The sequence below is a fragment of the Ornithodoros turicata genome, chromosome 5, assembly GCF_037126465.1.
Source record: "Ornithodoros turicata isolate Travis chromosome 5, ASM3712646v1, whole genome shotgun sequence".
Classification (NCBI taxonomy): domain Eukaryota; kingdom Metazoa; phylum Arthropoda; class Arachnida; order Ixodida; family Argasidae; genus Ornithodoros; species Ornithodoros turicata.
The window spans coordinates 50,007,042-50,028,513 of NC_088205.1; the positions used below are offsets into that span (position 1 = coordinate 50,007,042).

At 45.1% G+C, this 21,472-nt stretch overlaps 1 protein-coding gene and 2 long non-coding RNA genes across 3 annotated transcripts in view; all 3 read left to right on the forward strand.

Moving 5' to 3' along the window:
* LOC135396016 (semaphorin-2A-like) overlaps positions 1-21,472 on the forward strand; it is a 297,361-nt gene that overhangs the window by 174,366 nt on the left and 101,523 nt on the right. Inside the window, exons 6-7 of the mRNA XM_064627083.1 lie at positions 16,806-16,913; positions 17,057-17,168. Of these exons, the coding sequence (XP_064483153.1) occupies positions 16,806-16,913; positions 17,057-17,168 (220 nt within the window). The remainder of the gene's footprint in view (positions 1-16,805; positions 16,914-17,056; positions 17,169-21,472) is intronic.
* LOC135396015 (uncharacterized) lies at positions 6,994-7,526 on the forward strand. Its single transcript, XR_010423248.1, has 3 exons — positions 6,994-7,076; positions 7,360-7,440; positions 7,499-7,526. It is a non-coding gene; the product is annotated as an uncharacterized LOC135396015 (long non-coding RNA).
* LOC135396014 (uncharacterized) lies at positions 7,703-10,082 on the forward strand. Its single transcript, XR_010423247.1, has 3 exons — positions 7,703-7,735; positions 7,953-8,000; positions 9,973-10,082. It is a non-coding gene; the product is annotated as an uncharacterized LOC135396014 (long non-coding RNA).

The following is a 21,472-nucleotide window of genomic DNA, read 5'->3' on the forward strand; positions in this document are numbered from 1 at the left end:
CTCTAGACTTGTTCAGTAGTGTTGCAATTTTTACCCTTTAATATCTTGTTGGTGTCGTCTTGTGTTAGACGTTGAGCTTCGTAGCGACGTGCGGTAACGCTACGATTATTCCTGAGCGCACCGTGTGTTTAATGCGTTGTACTCTGTGCGTGTGCTTTTTTTTTCCTGATTTGTGACGTCATCGTGGCATGTCTGGACTTGTTTAGCAGTGTTGCAGTTCTTCCCGCCGCTAGTATGTTGTTGGTGTCATGTTGTGCTAGCCGCGTGGCGATGTGAGGTGACCTGAGGTCTTAAGCCTTTTCCCTGCTCACCTAAGGAAATTTGTGTATCCCTGTCCTGTGCTTTCTTTACGCAAGGGTAATGCGGCTGTGTATGTGGCACTATCAGATACCAGACATGAGTGTCTTTTTCTCAGTTTATTGGCGTGCGCTACGGTTTCTTGCAGTTACAGCTATTGGAGCGCAAATGCGTGTAATTTTTCGCTGCTCTTTTCTTATTTTCTCTACTTTTTATGTAGAAGAAAGCCTCCTGCGTAAAAGCTGAATAGTGTTCTATCAGTGGAAGTGGGGTTGTTTGTTTGTTTCATTTTGTTCGATATCTTGACGAAGTAAGCAGTGCTTAATTTTGCAGATTTTTGAGCAGAAATGCTGGTATCTGAGCACGGAGTAGATATATTTCTCTGCTCCTTAAGAAAATTTGTACGTCGTTTTCCAAGCAGACCGCGTTTAGTTTACGCGAAATAGAAAAATGAAGTTGTGTATGCTCTATGATGATCCGCCGCGGGCTTAGGCCTTTTCCCCGATGAGCAGTGTTTTGTATGCGATGTCGCATGTCTGGACTTGTTCAGTAGTGTTGCAATTTTTATCCTTTAATATCTTGTTGCTGCCGTCTTGTGTTAGACGTTGAGCTTCGTAGCAATGTGCGGTAACGCTACGATTATTCCTGAGCGCTCCGTGTGTTTAATGCGTTGTCCTCTGTGCGTGCATGCGTGTGCTTTTTTTCCCCCTGATTTGTGACGTCATCGTGGCATGTCTGGACTTGTTTAGCAGTGTTGCAGTTCTTCCCGCCGCTAGTATGTTGTTGGTGTCATGTTGTGTTAGCCGCGTGGCGATGTGTGGTGACCTGAGGTCTTAAGCCTTTTCCCTGCTCACCTAAGGATATTTGTGTATCCCTGTCCTGTGCTTTCTTTACGCAAGGGCAATGCGTCTGTGTATGTGGCAGTATCAGATACCAGACATGAGTGTCTTTTTCTTGGTTTATTGGCATATGCTTCAGGTTTTTCAAGTCAAGCAAAAGTGCACGCAATTTTTTGCTGCTCTTTTCTTATTTTCTCTACTTTTTATGTAGAAGAAAGCCTCCTGCGTAAAAGCTAAATAGTGTTCTACCAGTGGAAGTGGGGTTGTTTGTTTGATTTTGTTGGGTGTTCGATATGTTGAGGAAGTCAGCTGTTAAAGGTATCCGTGAAGAAATGCTTGCATCTGAGCGCAGGATAGGAATTCCTGAAGCACGGCACCCTCAGTGTAAATTAATTATTTTGGATATGAGTCTGCTTCCCTGCATGACAAGGCTGAAATGGGAAGAGAGCAAAAATTGGAGCGCTTCATTAGTAGCGATCCAAGTAATAGGGCAATTATAGTTTCCATAGAAAGTTGGGTTCCTAAAATTATAGTTTAGTCGTAGTTTTTCTAAACTGCAATGCAATAATCATTAATATAGTATAGGAATGCTATCGTGTTCCCGTAAAGGCGTTCTGTCTTGTGCTTTGGAATGCGCGAATAGAACTTTGCTCCCAGGCTTTTCCCGCCTTTATGCTCGCAATGCGCGAATGGAACTTTGCCCACCCGGCTTCCGCGCCTTTTTTGCTCGCAGGTGTAGCCTCAGACAACGAATGTGTGAGCATAGAAAGGGTCATGTATTACATAAGCCTGGAGGTGATGTTGAGTGGTCTCACTTATTATTTTAAAAGAGCAGTGGTAGTTTACTGTAATTCTAATGAGCCTTTGGGGTGAAAATCGTTAATATGTAGGGTGCTTTTTTGTTGAATTTTAATGAGAGAATGAATGTCATTAAGAGTAGGACAAAGGAAATAATCTTGCGATTCAATAAATAATAGGAGTCTTTGCCGCTGTCTTCTTCAGACAGGATGTGATGACGTCACACAGTCTGTAGCAATGCATTGACCGTTACTGGAAAAAAGTGTGGCAATAGAAAAATAGTGTGTATTGTCCTGGGCAGATTTATGATGAGCACTGTTTTTGAATAAGAGGAGTGCGTGTGCTTAGAAATAGTTTGATGCTGGTTTCCTTCTTTGTTTCTTTTCGCTTTTTCCCCCCTTGTCTGACAAACATGTGCTGACATGCCTGGGCTTGTTCTGACATGCTTTCCTTCTACATGTAGTTTTTTTCTTTTTGTACAAGGCATATTCTTGACGATAGTGCTGCCTTGAATAGGAGTAGAGCTATTCTTAATAATTTTGCGATTCATTTAGTTCAGAGAGTAACCGCGAGGAGGACAGGTGTGTGACTTTATGTCTTGCTGAACCTTTTTTTTTCCTGTACAGTAAGACTTTGGGAATGAAATGCTACAATCTCCTCTTGTCTATGGTGCTCTTCTGCAATAGTTTCCTATGCAATCGTTATAGAAGAATAAAGGAAATAATCTAGGGATAGTGATTCAATAAATAATAGGTCCCCTGCCTAGAGCGCACGCGTCCTTGAGCCACGCAGGTGCATGATGACGTCATACCATGCCTTCATTGTAGATTGACCAAAGGAGCATTAGTGGAAAAAAACAGGGTAGCCCTGAGACAATAGGATGACGTCACGACCAATGAGAACGGCCAGCAGGGGGCGCAAGGATTCACTACTCTCTTGGACACTGACGGGTCTCGACACGCAAATTCTGCTCCTGGCGTTGGCCGTCAGTGGAAGAGCGTAGCTTCGGTGGGGTTCTGTCTGCCTCTGATGGGGTGCGGATGTGTGGTTCGTCACTGGTGAATGGTGTTCGACGATGCAGGTGGATTTTGTGACGAGCGGATTTACAATGAGGGAATGCTGTGAACGGGAAAAATGATGGTGAGTGTCTTTTTCACTCTGTTCAAGTGTTTGTTTTCCTCTGTTGCCCAGCAGTCGTACGATTTGTCCTGACGTGTCCTGACATGCCCCGATATGCATGCTTTCCTTTGTTGACGCTTAGTATTTTTTTCTCTTTTGACAAGGAACATTGTTGTCTTGACGATAGTGCTGCCCTGAGTTCTGCGCGCGTTGATTTGTTGAGTGCCTAGTCCTCCTATTAGCCGTTGTTGGAGTTACATGTTAGGATGTTTTGTTCTTTTGCAAGTCTCATTTAGTAAGACTTTGGAATTCCTTCGATCAGCTTTCATGCATGGTGCTCTTCTGCAGTAGTTTCCTATGCAATCGTTATAGAAGAATAAAGGAAATAATCTTGGGATAGTGATTCAATAAATAATAGGTCCCCTGCCTAGAGCGCACGCGTCCTTGAGCCACGCAGGTGCATGATGACGTCATACCATGGCTTCACTGCAGATTGACCAAAGGAGCATTAGTGGAAAAAAACAGTGTAGCCCTGAGACAATAGGATGATGTCTGGACCAATGAGAACTGCCAGCAGGGGGCGCAGGAATGCTCTTCTCACTTAGCCTCACGACCAATGAGAACTGCCAGCAGGGGGCGCAGGAATGCTCGTCTCACTTAGCCTCACGACCAATGAGCAACGAGAGAAGAGGGCGCAGGAATGCTCTTCTCTCTTAGCCTCTCGCAGGTGGCGGTAGGAGCGCGCAGAGGGCGCTACGAGCGCGCGCATGCGTAGCACCCGTAGAGTGGCGCTTACGTCAGTCCACCTCTGGCTCTCGTTGGGAGAAGACGTGTGGTCGTTCGCTCCGTCGTCACTTGATCCCTGGCTGTCGACGAGAGCAGTCGCATCGGTCTGCGCTCCTACTGTGGTGAGGTGATTTGTTGTGTAACTAATGCTTTCGCCAAATTTGTTCCCGCTTTGTTTGCGATTTTCGTGCCAGTGCTCGTTGCTGTTGTCCGGGCATTCCCGCCATTTTCTATCATCTTCTGCCTTGGGAACGGGAGTAGCGCTGGCGTGATTCTTAATAATTTTGTTGTGAGATTAGTTGAGAAAGTAACCGCTAGGGGATGCAGCTGCGGGGCTTTATACAGCAGAAAAACCATTACGAGTCAGTTCTCTGCCTGCCTCTCGGATGGAGCAGTCGCATCGTTCTGCGCTCCTGTTGTGGTGGGATCATTTGTTGTGTAACTAATTGTTTTTTCTTGTTAGCTATTGATGGTTTGCATACTCTTGCTTTCCCAGCCTCTGTATTACGAGTGTTTTTCTCCTTGCATGTCCAGAGCTGTCCTAACCTGCCCAGACATGCCATGATGACGTCACAGCTGACGTCACAGGATGTCCGGAACTGGTGCTGCGATGCTTTGCAACCTGCCTCCGTGCTCCGTCGCCCAGCGGCCTTTCCGGGCCGCTTTCTACAAGATGGCGTCGTTGATCTTCAACTAAACTCCTTCTCTCCACTCTATCTCTATCTTTTTATTTTATTTTCTACAAATTTTTTTATTTTTTATCAGCTCAACTAGCCCACAACTCACACAGTGGTCTGGACACGTCCTAGATGCTCCCCAATTAGTGTAATGACTCCCTGAATTATCCTAATTACTGTGGGGGGTCCCAAATTGCTCTAATTGCTAATTAATGGCGTCCAGGCCACTGTGTGAGTTGTGGGCCAGTTGAGCTGATACATTACTACTAACATATACACAAGAAGCAACATTTGAATGCAAGTAAATCTACACGATTATTACAGAATACTGCAGAATAAATAGTGCCGAGCAACAGAAAGCGTGACTATCATATTATACAATCCTTAAGGAAACCTATTCGGTTTGGAGAAAGTAGATATTATTATACATATATATATAGCACGTGATGAGTCGCAGAAGCCATCCGCTTCATCCCAGCACAACTGTCGAATTTTCTGGTGACGGGGGCCACGAACAGCTGTCGGTGTCTGAATGAAAAACAAAAAACAACAACAAGGGAACCTGTTAATAATATGGTAAACCCGAGCACAGGCAACGTTAATTGGCTGAATACGCTCTGTAAGACGTGCCAGCGTTACGCGCCTAATGTCGACTAATGTCAAAATTGGAGGAGCACTGCGTACGCGATGCACGCTGTTTTCCTTTTCATGCACACCAGTGTATTAAACATCAGACACATTCAAATAGCGGAACAAAACGCAACAAGTAACGCCACGCACAATCATCAACCAGATCATGACTGGTAACCGGCAGAAAGTGATGTAATACGGGGCAAGGCGTACCTCCATGCACACAGTTAGGCGACAGTATTAGACGTCTGATCACTGACATGCATCATACGTTTGTCTGCATACCTTTCATTCAGGCGTTCGTCCATGGCTCGAAGATCTTCGAAATCCACGAAACGAAATCACCGCCTGCTCACATACGTAGACGCAAGCTACACAACGGTCAGACCGGTCGGCGCCTCGGAGAAACGAACGCGGGCGAATCCACCGGTTAAATGAGCCTCAGCCAATCATGATCGAGAAAGGTCACGTGGGGGACCGCAGCCAATGGAAAGTAAATAGCCGGAATTTGGCGGGAAATGCAGGCAGCGACACTATTTTCGCGGCGGCGAAACCGGCTTACTGTGCCTCCTCTGATAAAGCTCTTGCACGTATTCAGCAACAAAATGCATAACGGAGCACTTCACTACACAAATGCAAAGACATTCACATTTTTATACTGTCGGAGGAGATGAAAGACAGGAGGAAACAACTAATAGCGTCCTCGATAAACTGCACCAGTTCGCCCCGGTGCGACCTGGTGCGGCTTGCCATCCTCGATAAACTGCACTGGTGCGCACTGAACGTCCTCGATTAAAGGAGCGCACCCGTTCAGTGCAGCACTGAGTTGCCCTGAACTCACACCGAGAAAATCGGCCGAGCGCCAGAGTGCAATCCCAAGAAGCATCGCGATTGCCGGAAGCACGGAGGAAGGCGGAAGCGGCAAGTAGCCAGGTGTAGCCGGGCAAGTAGCAGCAGACAGTCATCGTCAGCATGGCATTCGATCGGTGCCGCTCGCTACGGGTCGCGCAGCCTACGAGCCACAACGAGCACAGATCTCTAGGTAGCGCACGCTAGTATCCATCAGATCCACCAGTGCAGTGCAGTTTCATGTTCGATAATGCCTCCGCCCCAGGGCACCGCCAGTGTAGAGCGCCGCGCACCACTGTGGTTTCGGGGCAATCCCGGAGCAAGTTTATCGAGGACGCTATAATTTACCAAGGTGCGTCTCAGACGCCGACACGCCAACAGAAATTTCTAATGGCCAGTTCTCACTTGGCGACGCCCGACGCGGCGTCGTGAACGGACGGCGGAAGTAGACGCGCATTTCCGGCGTTGGGAGACGACAGACGTCGAACCAAAAAACATTGCCATGCCGATCTCCTTTCACGACGTCGGCGAGAGCTGCCGAGAGCGATATACTGGCGACCAATGAGGTGACACAGGTAGGCCACGCCTCCTGATTTTTCGTCTGCTTGTTTCAGCGCGGTTTTTCATTCAGTATACCACCTCGTTACGGAACCTCTAGGTGACAAACTGCGTTGTTTATAAATTATAATGGCTGACTTTGCCGTCTCTGACGAAGATTTTGTTGAAACGGTGCGCTGCTATCCGTTCCTGTATGACAGGACCCACAGTCAATACAAGAACGTATATAAAAAGGATGAGACATGGAAGACGGTAGGAAGCATCTGCGGCATTACGGGTGAGTTACGGGAAGTATGAACATGTACAGAGGTGCTGTAGTCAGGAACGCGCAGCTGAGATAAAATGTTCCTGCAGGAGACGAAGCTTTGAAAAGATGGAGGACCATTCGCGACCGCTTCCAAAGGCTACACAAAAAGTACGAGGCACAACATCGAAGTGGTGCGCCCGGCAACATTAGAAAACCGACGTGGCCACTTTTCGACACCATGCGCTCAGTTTTGGGGACAAGGCAGCCTTCCTCAACGTGAGCAGCAGCTGATGGCCAATTTGTACTCGAGGGAGAGGGTGAACCAAGTTTAATTGGCACAGCAGAGGTAGTTGCAAAACAGACTTCAAAACAATGGCGTCACAGTCGCCTCACATTTACCGTAAATGCTTGCAAGCACAGCAACATAAGTAAGGAAACTTGCGAACTTGGAAAATGTTGACAAGAGTCCACCTTGAAAGATCTTTGTTATTGCACTGTTTTGCTTCTTCTTTCAATACAACTATAACGGCATTTGATTCTACATATGCTGTACTCACAGAGTGGTGACCAACATCCCATCTGAAGTTCAGCCTAGGTCACCAATTTTCAGCCAGGGAGAATCCACCCTAACAGAGGAAGAGTGAGTCCCACAAGTTGCTTTACTTTAGGAATCTCCATGGCCAATTTTCTACTTTCAGTGATCTCAGTGACATCGGAGAAGACACAGAGTGAGTGACACACGCACATACTTTCTTCTTTTCAGGACTTTATTTCATTATGTTGTCTTTTCTTTCAGTGTACAGCATGATGCTACGCTGGATTGCACTGAACCTGAAGCATCAACATCGTAAGTTAACCTTTGTACAAGTCTAGTGGTGACTAACAGTACTGTTCCACTGTAGGTATGAGCACGCATATGCTAAATCAAGACAAGAGTAAGTGGCTGACAATACTGAAACTAGAAATTATAGTAAACTGTCGCAAGAATAAAGTACAGGAAGTCTGTTATCAAAACTCCCTGCAAAAATAGCTTCTAGGAACGGTTGAAGTACGTGAAGTATGCTATAATGAAAGCAATGGTGAACAAGCATTGCTGACTAGCATGGTGAGCTTCGACAAATATTCATCCATTTGTCATTGTGCCAATTTCAGCATTCAAGCACGTCCAAGAAACGTGCAACACCGGCAAGCACAGCAAAAGTAAGTGCAAAGCTTTCATCAATAGTATGTTGCAAAATCAAAATGTGCATGCAAATATTTTATCAGAAAAAGAAGACTACCCGAGGAAGATACTACACTCACGGCGGCTGTTAGAGATACAATAGAATCGCTCAGGTCAATCCACAGCACAGATGACAGCCCTGAGATGCTCTTTGGGCTTTTTATCGGAAAACGCATAAAGAATCTGCCAGAAGACGCAAAATTACAGGCGTACAGTGCAATTCAAGAAACCTTGGCTCGTGTTGAAATTGATGCCAGGGATCTCATGTGAATTTAATTTAATCTAATTTACAGCTAAATTTTAATTTTTGCATCAATCAAGATGATATGCCAAGTTAATTATCCATAAGTTAATATACATAGTATATGTAATTAAATCTGTAGTATACCACACTAGAGATAAATAAAGTGAAATGGACATTTGTCACAGCATTGTATCACCAAAAAGGGCAGTATGCACAACATAGATGCACAACATAGACGCACACTTACACATATAATTATGACAACCACCAAGATTCACGGCAAGGTAACTCACATCTAAGGCATATACTTGAACAAACAAAAAGAAACGACATTTTTCATACAGAATCACTCCGACCTGAGAGTATGACATAAAACAGTAAGCACAGCTAGAACAGATTGCAAATGCAAACAATGCTGACGTTGTGTTGTTAACAGCCTGAAACCTGACTACCATTATACATGGAAGACATGAAAAGCACTTGAAGCAATGAAACAACCATGACAATCAATGCAATTACTCCTCCGCATAATTTCAAGGGCTTCTATTAACCACTCGGCCTTTCTGTTCCACACATGCTGGTTGTATTATAATGTCTAAAAATACATTGTAATGGGTCATGCTTCATGCACTGAAATTCTTCATTATTGAAGCTTTTGGAGCTGACACAGGCACATGGAGACTACGAAAAAGCCACAGAGATCAAATATCAATCACACTCTATGATGAAAGAAGGAAATCACTGAAAAGATTAGCCAGCTGTAGGACTCGAACCCACATTTTCTGTACTACCGGTCCAGGGCTCTTAAAATTGAGCTAAGCTAACACACCTCCCCAGCGACATCCAAGAGTGTGTCATGTGAAGGGTTTTGTATGTATTTGTCCTTGCTATGTGTTCCAGCCTCAGAACATCAATCGCAATCACACTCTATGCACAGACTATTCTGCTTAAACACTCGAGTCATAGAAAGAAGGGTGCTAAGAGGTCATGCTGTACTACATTACCCGGCCTGTTCAAAGGCTAAATTGCTGAAGGAATAGTGAAATGGAAGCCACTGTCACACAACTATCCCACCCCATTAACCGGGAAGGCCTGAGACGTTCCCTCTGAATAGTATGTAGAATGTCCTCTTAGCACCCTTCTTTCCATAACGATTTGTATTTAAGAGGAATGATGTATGCAAAAAGTATGGTTGATCGTTGTGCTGTCACTCTGCTCCAGTTGTCCATGTGTCTGTGTCAGCTCTAGAAACACTAAGCGTAAACAAGCAGAAGCAAGGTATTTCAGCACCTCACAGCCACCTCCCTTCCCGAATAACTTTTGCTTGCCAGGGCACTGTCGCAACTGTGGTTAAGTACCCTGCCAGGGATTCCCTCACTGCCGCTGCACTTCTTGGATGCATGTGTGGGCCAGCCTGACTGATGTCTTGCATGGAATAGCCTTCTTCCCTCCTCCATGCACCCTCAACCACACTGCCATGTCCATCCTCAGTGTCAACATATGAATTAGGGCAGTAAGTGCTGCTAGAGTGGTGCATCAAAAAGTTGTGGAGACACACAATAGCTTTGATGTAGTTGTCCACATTGCTGGATGATGCTTTGAATGGCCGCCTCAAGATTCGCCACCTGCTAGCCATGATTCCAAACGTGTTCTCAATAACACCACGTGCACGACCTAGTCTGTAGTTAAAAACTTTGTGCTCGCAGGTGGACAATCTTTGTCTTGGGAAGGGACGCATGAGGTATGGCTTTAATGGAAAGGCCTCATCTGCAACGAAGTAGTATGGCAGCTGACCAAGTCCAGGAACATCGGAGGGTGCTGGCAGGTTGAAATGGTCATTTTCCAACCCATTCCCGAAGACACTTCGAGCGAAGATGCCACCATCACTGTTAGCGCCACTGTTGCCGATGTCAACAACCAGGAACCTGTAGTATGCATCACATACTCCCATGAGCACCTGTAGGAGAAATGAATGACACCTGAGTTTACTGCAGAACTGTATCTGTCTCTATGTAATAAAAGGCCTAAAGATGTACCTGTATACAGGATGTCTCATTTTTTAAGCTTTACATAATATTTCTAAAAAGGCTGTGAAAGCAGCACAGATGCAGTCTTTGAAAGTGCACTATAGGGCTTAGTGGACAGATCTTTTGCTATGCAAATGAGTAGAAACAAAAACTGAGCATAAGAAAAGTGCATCTATTGGTGGCTTACCTGGGCTATGAAGCTATCTATCTTGCCAACATCTCAGTGTCCCACCCCAATCAATTTTATCACTCCAAAACACGTCGTTAACAGACGTAGAATGTGCATTGTTCTTCTCATGTGAAGTTCTGGTTTTGACTCATTTACACAACAAAATTTGGGGATGGATATTTCAAAGCATGTGCTCTTTCCAGATTATTTTTCAAAGTGGATGACTCTGAATCATGACTGGCTACGATTCTGCTATCTCACAATCTGCCAAAACAGCTAAGTTAATTAGTGAATTTTAACTAATCACCTGAAAGTCCCAGGGCCCCATAACCCATCTGCAAAGACAAGCATCTACACTGCTTTCATAGCCTTTTTAAAAAAATGCATAGACCTTAAAAACACCACGTAAATTGAAAAATAGCCGAAACAGCACTATTGAAAAATAGCTGAAGCTCTGTAGCTGCACATTGAGCATATGTCTGTAATTTGTAGTTGTGTAGTGCCGACCCAAGATCGTGCCACTTCCCTGCGCCAGGCTGAAGAGCTCGAAGAAGAGCGAAATAGCTGTCCTCGGCTGGGAGTGCAAGATCAAATTACAAACATATATATATATATATATATTTAATTTATTTATTTACATACAGTATATTTATATGCATATAGCATGCTGTACAACAGTACTGTTCATTGGATATGATGGTATGATTAATAAAGATGGTAAGGGCAACACTATTTATTATTTATGGCAATGGATTATGTATGTCATTGGTGGTTTATTACAGGTATATATGAGCATTCCCCTGCTTACCTTGCTGAATGTGTGCTTGTAGTTGTAATATTCTGAACCTGAGTTGGGGGGACACTCAATAACCACATGCTTGCCGTCAAGGGCTCCAACGCAATGTGGCAAATTCCATCTGGTTTCAAATCCTTCTGCGACTTCCTGCCACTCCTGCGATGTAGATGGGAAGTGCAGGTAGCGCCCTACCAGGTTGTTCCATATGGCCGCACAGGTCTCAGCCACTATGTTTGTTGCGGTTGATCTGCCAATCCGGAAACCATAGGAGATGCTTTGGAGTGAGTCACCACTTCCTAGGAACCTGCACATCACAGCATGTATGCATAAGTGGGCCAACGCACTAAGTTAACATTCTTTGCTCACACTCATTTCAGACACATCGCAGCAACACAAAGACCTGTAGGCAACAGCCAAATTCTATTTCTTTTCCAACAAAGCTGCTAGTTAGTGCACTGTCCTCCCAAGCGCTGAAGCTGACCTCATCACCTTGGGAGGGTTATTGCAGGTAAGAAGGTATTCCAAATAATATGCTCATAACTGCACTTTTTGCTCATAGGAATAGTGGAACCATGCACTGGGCAATTTGGTCCGTGTCCGATAGAGAGAATACAGCAGAAAGATCTGTCCGCAGGAGAAAAGCAGACAACACACTGTTCGTGTTCACACTACTACTTCAATAGTGAACACACAGCAGCAGCAGTGAGACATTCGCACAGAGCAAGGATGTCAAACTGACCCGAGTCCTTTGCACTGTTTCGGGGAAGTTGCACAGGCTAAACATAGCTAGTTCAAGCGACTATCGAGGCTTGGATTCATGAAGAGTACCAACAACCCTATGCACGTGAAGCATTTACGTACATAGATACACTCACCTCAACGTAATTGCAAGCCGTTCGTTTGGTGGAATCGCATTTCGAAACTTTGTGTCGCATTTCCTGATGCTGTCCTGCACCAAACCGAGCAGCGTGTCGAATACAGACGGTGACATCCGAAGAAAGCTGAAAAAACACATTCTACCTGGTGACTGGTCGTCCTCCGCAGATTCAAATGCACTACATTACCGTGTATATGAATATAAGCCAGAGGGCTATGGTAATTGCACGCAAACCGTATACTTACTTCCTGTGGTACCCTTCGTCCCGTGAACGCAGTGGGGGCAGGAGAGTTGCACATTGTCCCTCGACATCCCTTGAACGAAATATCTCCCGTACCCAGAAACGCCTTCTCTGCTTCTTCTTTGCTGTTCGTTTCCTTGACGCTTTCAGAAACAACAACAAGGTCAAAAGCAGAAGATGGTGACCTGCGCAAGCTTCGAGATGACAGGAACGCGCCACTACAGGCGCCATGGCTAAACGAGGGCGGAGCGGGAAAAACCAAATTTCACGAGCTCACGTCGACGACGATCATCCACGAGACGGAATGACGGACGCCACTGTAGTGGGAACATGAAAATCATGCGCCTTGACGGGGCGGCGGAAATGCCCGTCTACTTCCGCCGTCCGTTCACGACGCCGCGTCGGGCGTCGCCAAGTGAGAACTGGCCATGAGTTCAAAACAGATCCTGAGTTGATGTCGATGTCGCTTGGTCGCATATAACGACAAGAGCATTATAGCTCTAGTTTCGGTTTGGAAGACTGGGAAAGCCCACGTCTCGCAGGGTAAAGCCAGAAACTATCATATCGCATAATCATTTTTTTTTTGCAACCTACTGAGGTAAGTGGAGTTGTGCACATAACTTTGCACACTTTTGTATATTTATTTATTATTCAATTTATTTTAATTTATTTTGATATATTTATTTTATATTGAACCATATATGCACACATTTGTGCAACTAATTTCGGCATTGTTTGCTTTATATAAGCCCAGGTTAACTTCACAGCCAGGAATCTCGCCCAATCCAGCGTACTCGCTGGAACATCCCATTTCCAGCTCTGCTCCAGCAAGGTACCATCCTGGTTTTCGAATGCAAGTTGGACGGTTCCAGAATGGAAATTAAAACTGCAGTAGACCCAGCATGGAAATAGCCTTGGCCAGCCCAGATCTAGCATGGGATCGCTTTTGCAGGCTGGTTCCACAGTTGGTCCATGCTGTATTTTTTTTTATTAGGGATATCAAAATACTTGTGTGCGAAAACTCATTACACTTGTCTTGTGTGTCCCGTGTGGCCGTCAACGGCCATAGCCAGTGCAAACTGTCATTTTTTTACACGTACGCATCACGCTTTTCGAGCGGGCAACTTGTGCTTGTACACGTGAAATGTGTTCTGTATAAAACTACATACAATGACATTGGCAGTCGGCTGCTACTTTGCTACCAATGTTCCACAGCACTTTTAAGCTGAAAAGTTAAAGCACCGGATGGAAAGCACATTTTTAAGAGAAATTTTCCTTGTGTGTTTTCTGGAGATAGAGCATCAGAGTTGAAAAAACAATTAGAGTGAGACACGAATGTCAGAAAGTGATAGTTAAACGAGTCGCCCCGTGAAAATTCTGCTGGCACTTACTACTTTTCTGGGGTCTGCTAAATATGGTTTGGAAGGTGCCTCACAGAACGTAATGTGATGCAATTGGCTTCTTTAAGGTGACTCTTCAATGGGGTTCAGACTTGTGGGGTTCACCTATGGCACTTCAATGATACCCTATAAGCCTCCAAGATGCACGGGGTAGGGAGAAATTGGATCTACTTGAGGTCACATACAAACCCCTTGCCTTGCCCTAATGGGTTGCATAAAACACCTTTCGGGTCTTAGGTGGCCCACCAGAAACACATTAAGCCTTATTCGATGATCTAATGGGATTCTAAAAGATTTTTTGATAGGGATATGCACCTCTAAACAATGGTCATACTTTTGTTACATGAATATATGTTACCAAATACTGAACTGATAATAAATAAAACTGATAATACCAAATCATTTATACATGCTGTTTGTAGGCTTGTATGGTTTTTCACTTACAACTGCACTGTTAATGTATATTTATGTCATAGTTACTTTACACCAACTTATGCCCCTTCCCTCTTCAATCATCTAAGCCCTGAGGGTAAAAAAATAAACTCACTCTCGCTGGTCTGTGCGGCTTCTTCCCTGCTTATGAGTGAAGCACGATCACTGCACGAATTCCGTTTTCGAATTTGCGTGCCACGTAGCCTGCCACATAAAATACAAGTCGGCTCTCACTTGCGTGCACTGCGTCCCCACTGTGGTCGGGGTTTGCGTTGACTTGATCACTGAGCTGGCATCATCAATGTTCCCAACTTCCAACATGTCCTACACGATATCACGTATCTGAAATGTAGCATCACTTTGGGCTGTTGCGGAAGTATCAATCAAATAATTGACAAGCTCCGCTGGACAGCTCCCAGACTTCGGTAACCGGTAATAAACTTCTACTTTGCTTTGGTATCTATGTTGCTGTGCTTGTGGAGATGTTGCCCTCCTGGTATCAGTAAGATATGGTAAGCGCAGTGTTACACAGCTATGCATTCATCGATCCGCTCTTTCGCCTCGGGGATGCCAGTGTCCATGCGGTTTAGAGCCCAAAGTGTTCATCACAACACGAAGTAGTCATGATGGTCGACGACCTCTTCAAATGAAAACACTGGTCACTGCGCCGCGTCTTCATGACTATATATTTGTATCCAAGAAGAAGCATATATTTCAATCCATATGTTTGTTCACACTTAGCAGCGTCACTTACGAGTCTCCGGGGCATTCGTGTTTCGAAATCGCAGCTGGAGGAGCTTGAGCTCCAACTCCATAAAAAGTTTTGCCAAGAAGAGCAAACGTGTCGCCAGTACAGCGTTCAGTTCATCACCTGTCCTTTCCGCGACGTCCGATGAACGCCGCCGCTTCCTGTCGGTCGGCTTGCTGGCGCCGCGACGCCGGACAAATCGCAAAAAAGAAAGAAAAAGACGGAGCGGCCACATGACGTCAGCCTCTGCCAACCAAGAGAGGGGGCATTTCTGCCGCGAGATTCAAAGCTTTCGCGCACGCCAGGATTGCGCGAAACCTCAAACTTTTTGTGCGAATATGTATCACAGGACTCAAAACCTTAATTTCTACTTCTCCCGTGATATTTTATTCCGATCATTTCCATGCTTCTTTCAGATGGCTCAGGCAGGCTTTTGTGACGATGCATTAATTAACTTTCGTTAATTAATGCACGATTATAATATATATTATTATAATATAACAATATAATGCGCGTTAATAATTGACGATGCATTAATTAACTTTCGTTAATTAACTTTTTAATTATCAACGATACAAGATTGACTCAATGAAAACATCGGATCCCTTGGGGTCACTGGTAACGTTACCGTCTTCAGAACAAAAATTGAAGCAGTTATAGCGCGAGGAACGGGCCTGGAAATAAGGTGCTCTGGTGGTCATTTTTCGACGCTCAAGTAGAAGCGCTTCCGTTTTCATTACCTGTGTATGCGGGGGAGGGAAATAGCTGTCGAACCAATCTGTCCCCATGCAATCTGTCCCCCCAGCTACTGTGCCCCCCCCCCCCCCCCGCATACAGGGGAAAGGAAAACGGGAGCGCTTCTACTTGAGCGTCTGAAACCGACCACTAGATCGCCTTATTTCCAGGCCCTTTCCTCGCGCTGTAGCTGTCTCGATTTTTGTTCTGAAAACGGCAATATTACCAGTGATGCCAAGGGATTCGATGTTCTCATTGGGTCAATCTTCTATCGTTGATAATTACAAAGTTAATTAATGCATCGACACAGAAGCTTGCCTGTGCCCTCTTAAGGTGGGCCTTTAGGCGTAGAGTACATCGCCATTGGTTAAAACTGAGAAAAAGTGATTTTTCAATTTTTAAAAATTACTTCTATAGTTAAGGTGGACACCATGTATATATACGTATTCGTGCGGATCAAAAGAACAAAGAGTTTCTGCAGAGAGAAAGAGAGAGATTCTGCAATATTTCTTGTTGTAGGATTGGAAGACTCCTTCTGATTATATGGGAGTTTTATGCTATTTGAGGGCTTGCGTAGTTCACATGAGTCAGCAGCTAACGTCGTTGTAATGTGTCGAGGACGATAAGGTTGGTTCGGTTTCGGATTGCAAATGATATTGGACACCGGTTGGCAAAGTCGATTGGACAGCGTTCTTTTCCTTTCACTCCTGCCACCGGACATTTGTTGTCAGAATAGCCGAAATTTATAATCCCCAAATTCTGGGATTCGGCCTTGCGAAATCCCGGGACTTCGGGACATGAAATTATGCTGAAATCCCGAGAGCTCGGGGTCCCGGGATCCCGGGCTCCGAACCCTAGAATTGGCTCCCTGGCTCTAATAACTGCAAAATCCCGCTGAACCAGACCATCTAAGTAAGTAACTGTCTTTTTTTCTTTTTGTCGTGTAGCTTCTAAAGGATTTGCCACGTCGAATATCCCACTCTTATTGCGTGTATCTTGGCTATTTCCGCGCATATTTGTTTACCTTGAGAAGCAATTTCGGAGGCGCATATAAGCTACTGATAAGACATTGCTTTCCTATAGGGAAAATTGAATTTTCAATCTTTGTTTCCAGGACTATGAATGCAAGAATTATATCAAGGTGATCCAGCCCATAGGTGATGGCAGCAAACTCTACATCTGTGGAACCAACGCAAACAACCCGATGGACTTGGAAATTTATGTAAGCCTTCAAAATCTTTGTGTTTCATTCTGTTGGAGAAAACATAGTTTTTCCGCTCCCTTTAGTACTGGTATTAGGACTTCTGCGCTTAATTGTAGAGAAAACTAGTACCGGCGCTACACGATCAATGTGTCCTCATGCAGAGCGACAATCTCATGGATGTACCCAAAGAGCATCTGACGTTAAGTGACATTGGAACCGGCCAGGGAAAATGCCCCTATCATCCAGATGACAATTCAACTGCCATATGGGTTGGTACGTGTGAGCCTTCTCTAACTTTGAAGGCATGACACGATACTTGGTAGAGCAGGAAGCGTATTTTATGCATTTCCATTTGTGCCTATTTTCAGAATGGGTTAACTATACACCGTTATGCTTGACGCCTTTGCGACAGGTCGAAGGCAGCCTAATCTGTTTGTTTGTTTTGGCTATTTTTGAGCATTTTGGGGCTTTGTGCTTACGCATATGTTTATCCGAGGTACCTTACCATGGTTGTTGGGATAGGATATCCCCTTCGCAACTTTGAAAACCCTGTACAGAAGTGGCCAAAAGTCAACGGGACACGCCGCCCCCCGCTTGGGCGGAGCACAGAGGAAAAAGTGCTCCGAGAGGAATGTGGGCTTGATCCGTGTCCAGTTGATGGGGAGGATTTAGATTCGGATTTAATCACGTTTTTGAACAGGGGTTCGGATTGAATCCTTTTTATGAAGAGCGGTTTGAAGTAGGATAGAATCATGCTTTTACAAAAGGATTTGGAGTCAACCACATTTCTGCGCAGGGAGTCGGATTGAACCCTTTAGATGCAGACAAAAATGGATTTGAGTTGCATCAATTTTCAGATTTTGATTTGACATGCACGCCCTCGATACGTATACTCTTAAAAGTAAGGTGTACAGTCACTCCTTTTTGTGCAGTACACCCTTGCCACATATATCACTCCCTTTGAAGTGTACAATTACTCTCGAGTAGGGAGTTAAAGGGTGTCTTGACTTCCTAAAGGGAGTGAGGACACTCCTTTTTTAGAGTAATTCTACTCCTCAGAAGGTAGTGATATATGTGTCAAGGAAAAGGAGTTCAAGTACACCTTTTTTAAAGAGTGTATTATAAACCACACTGCCATGCTGATAGTCCAGGGTTCGACCCCTAGTTCATTCCACACCAATAGCCATATATGGAATATGCAGGGCTTTGAACTAGATAACCATTTATTATATATTATTATAACTAGTTAACTTTCGAAACTGTGAAAATGCAGCTGTAATTCAATTCCATTTTGCCTGTGACTTCTACGTGAGGGATACTTACTTTTTGTACCGGTTTATGCCTGGTGTCCATCCTATTGAGTATATGCCACTGCAGCCCCGTACTGTATACTCCGGAAATAACATATAACGCCATTGCCTCACCAAGGCAGTCTCCTCACCAATGCTACTGACGGCTTTCCAAAGTGAGGCTGGAACGGACACGTGTTGGTGCATGTACCGCTGCTAGTATACAGACGCCGGGGCTCCCGTTGATATCACCTGCCCTTGCAGGTGCACGAAACTAGCACGAAACTAGCAGGTTATGTGGGGGGTTCGAAAAGTCGTGGTAGTGCGTAACCTTCTGTGACAGCACGTGCACAGTGCACAGTAAATCCAAAAACACCTATTTTCTACACAAAAAGGGTGTTTTAAGTGATATACACGTTTTTTTAGTCCAGTGACCATGATGAACAGTGTAACAGGCACTGTTTAAAAAAGAGTTTTTAAAAATGCACCCTTTTAAACTCCAGATACTGGGATCAGAAAAGGTGCTGAAGTGATTTACACCCTTCTACATCCCCTGTTACACCGTTTTAGCCGAAAGCATGTCAGAAAGGGTGTTTTCAATAGCGAGTTAAGTTAGGGAAGAAATATCGTGTCAATGTGATCCCATGCGACGTTGCAAAGGCACTAGAGGTCGACCCCGCATGGGGGTACCCCGCATCCCATACTTCCGAGGAGTGGGGGAGGGTATATGTGTATAGAGGCACATTTGTGGGTCTATTCATTGGGAGACCAGCTGTGGGTAATATCAGCAATTTCTGGGTGTGCTGCAAAAAACCATGTGGGGTGTACGCCACTCCGGGGGGGAGGGGGCTACAGAGATTTGTGTTATCGGCTCGCTAAACAAAGCTGTATTGGAATCTGAACTTATCATTAAATGTAGTAGCTTGAATGCCACTTTGTCACCTTTTAGCTAGATATTTAAACTCTAAATAATAAAATAATACTAATAAATACATTTGGCTTTGAGAAGGCGGTTCCTCGTATTATTTATACTTCAGCTCAGTATACAATATATTTCCAACTTATACGGCCACATGAGGATCGTGCGCAGGCGACAGGTTTGCTCCACATTTTGATTCTGCGCCTCCGTTCCTCGCCCTCGCCTCGTCACGAAGGAGTCATCGCCATTAACGTAATCGGAATGCCGTTGGAACGGTTGCACCATGTTTCAACTGTCTCAGCGTTCGCTCGTCCATTACAGAACGAAGGAGGATATGATTTTGCGCCGTAAGAGGTAAACTGCGTGATAGAGGTGTGTTATCAAGCTTTACTTATATTCATACCATGACTGTTGTGCTGTAGGTTTTTGCTGTTTGTTTCGAGCAGCGGCTGCAGTCTTGCGTCCGCTCAGGTAAGTGTACAAGTATCAGTTCGTGGCCGGTGTTGATTCTGCTAATTTCATTCTCGTTTTTGCAGGCCTTACTTTGTTGAACAGTAGGCTGCGTGAATGAACTTCGTTGTTGCTATGACCATTTTACTCAGTTTTACTCACTTGCGTTTGAACATTACTAATTTGCGACTGAACGCCCTATTTCAGACACATTTCTCTCTAGCGCTTCAGAGACGTCGCCGTTTCATCGTGGGTCGCCAGAAGAACTCAGACTGCAGCCGGTCATTGACTGTCAATTGTGCGACGCGACACTGTGTCGCATGAAGCATGTGTACGTGTGAAATACTTCACTACTGTGTGCGCGGGATGTTTTGTACGATTGTCTCGACACTGGATACCACATTCAAGGCATGCATTTTCGGAACTAAATAGATACCATATATAGTTTTCCAGTACTTGATTCCATGTATTTTATGCCTGCTGTGAGCAAGTGAACATATACGGGGGGCGTTCAAGTCAAAGCGGGACTTTTCATTTTTCGCAAAAGTAAAATGAACTTAGAGGCAAGAAATTAGTTTTATTTTTCAACGTAATCTCCCGCTGCACTAATGCACTTGTCCCAGCGTTTCACGAAGGCTTGGATGCCAGCAGCGTAGAAATCCTTACCGGCGCGTAGCAGCCATGATCGGACCCCATTCTTGACCTCGTCGTCGCAGCCGAAGTGGCAGCCCCCAAGGAACCCATTCAGTGGACCGAAGAGATGGAAATGGCTGGGGGCGAGGTCTGGACTGTAAGGGGGATGTGGCAGCAACTCCCAGCCAAGTTCCTGTAAGGTGCCTGTCGTGAGATGTGCGGTATGCGGGCGTGCATTGTCCTGTAGGAGGAGGACTCCTTTGGTGATGAGGCCGTGCTTTCCGAAACTGGATGTGTTCATGAATGATAGTGTTCAACGTTCCCACAGAAAGGTCCGTCGTTCGAGCCAGTTCGAGACATATTATCCGTCGGTTCTTGAGGATCGGGCGCTCCACAAGTTGGATGTTCTCAGGAACTCACTGCTATCTCAGCCGTCCCGGCCGGGATCGTCCTGCACTGATGTACGGCCGTCTCGGAACCGTTTGCACCACTCAAACGCTTTGCTGCGGCTAAGTGTATCGTGGCCATACTGAGCCTGAAGTCTTCTATGAAATTCAGATGACTTTACGCCTTCATTCACGAGAAACTTCGTGATAATTCGCTGTTCGATATACGCGCCCACCTCGTTGTCGGCCATCTTGTCCTGCACGTGTCTTCTGTTTTGCACAAACTTTGGACCACCACGTATTGAACACGGAGGCCTGTCGTGTGTGAAAATGACGAAAAAGAAGTAGCGCGAGCCATTTGTACACTTAGGAGACAGAAAGTCCCGGTTTGACTTGAACACCCCTCGTAGAACGGAGAAATTCGACTTCGCTCAAGTCACAGAAAGTCCACAAAAACTCTTCACATCATTCGCGGGATGGTGTTAATTGGGCTTCAGTAAATCATGTTGCAGGTGCCATTCTGGTCAGGGCCATCATGCGGATTGGTGTATTCCAGTTAAAACACTGATACAAATGGTGTTGAAATGGTGTTTATTGCAGAATACACCATTTAGAAAATGTGTTTTTCGTAGAAAACACCATTTCAAAAAGGTGTACTCGAACACTCTCATTTGAGAGGTGTAAAAAAGAGAATGCGCCCTGGAACGTATCATTTACACTTAGAAGGGAGTTTTCGGATTTACTGTCTGCCCAGTAAACCAACTACGTCCAAGAAAGTGGATACTAAATTCTGCAAGGGGGCGTTAGTCGTTCCCGTCCTGAAACCAGTCAAATCAACAAATGCTCTGTGCTCTTTTCGCCCTGTGAGCCTCGCAAGCTGTGTCGGAAAACTGATGGATA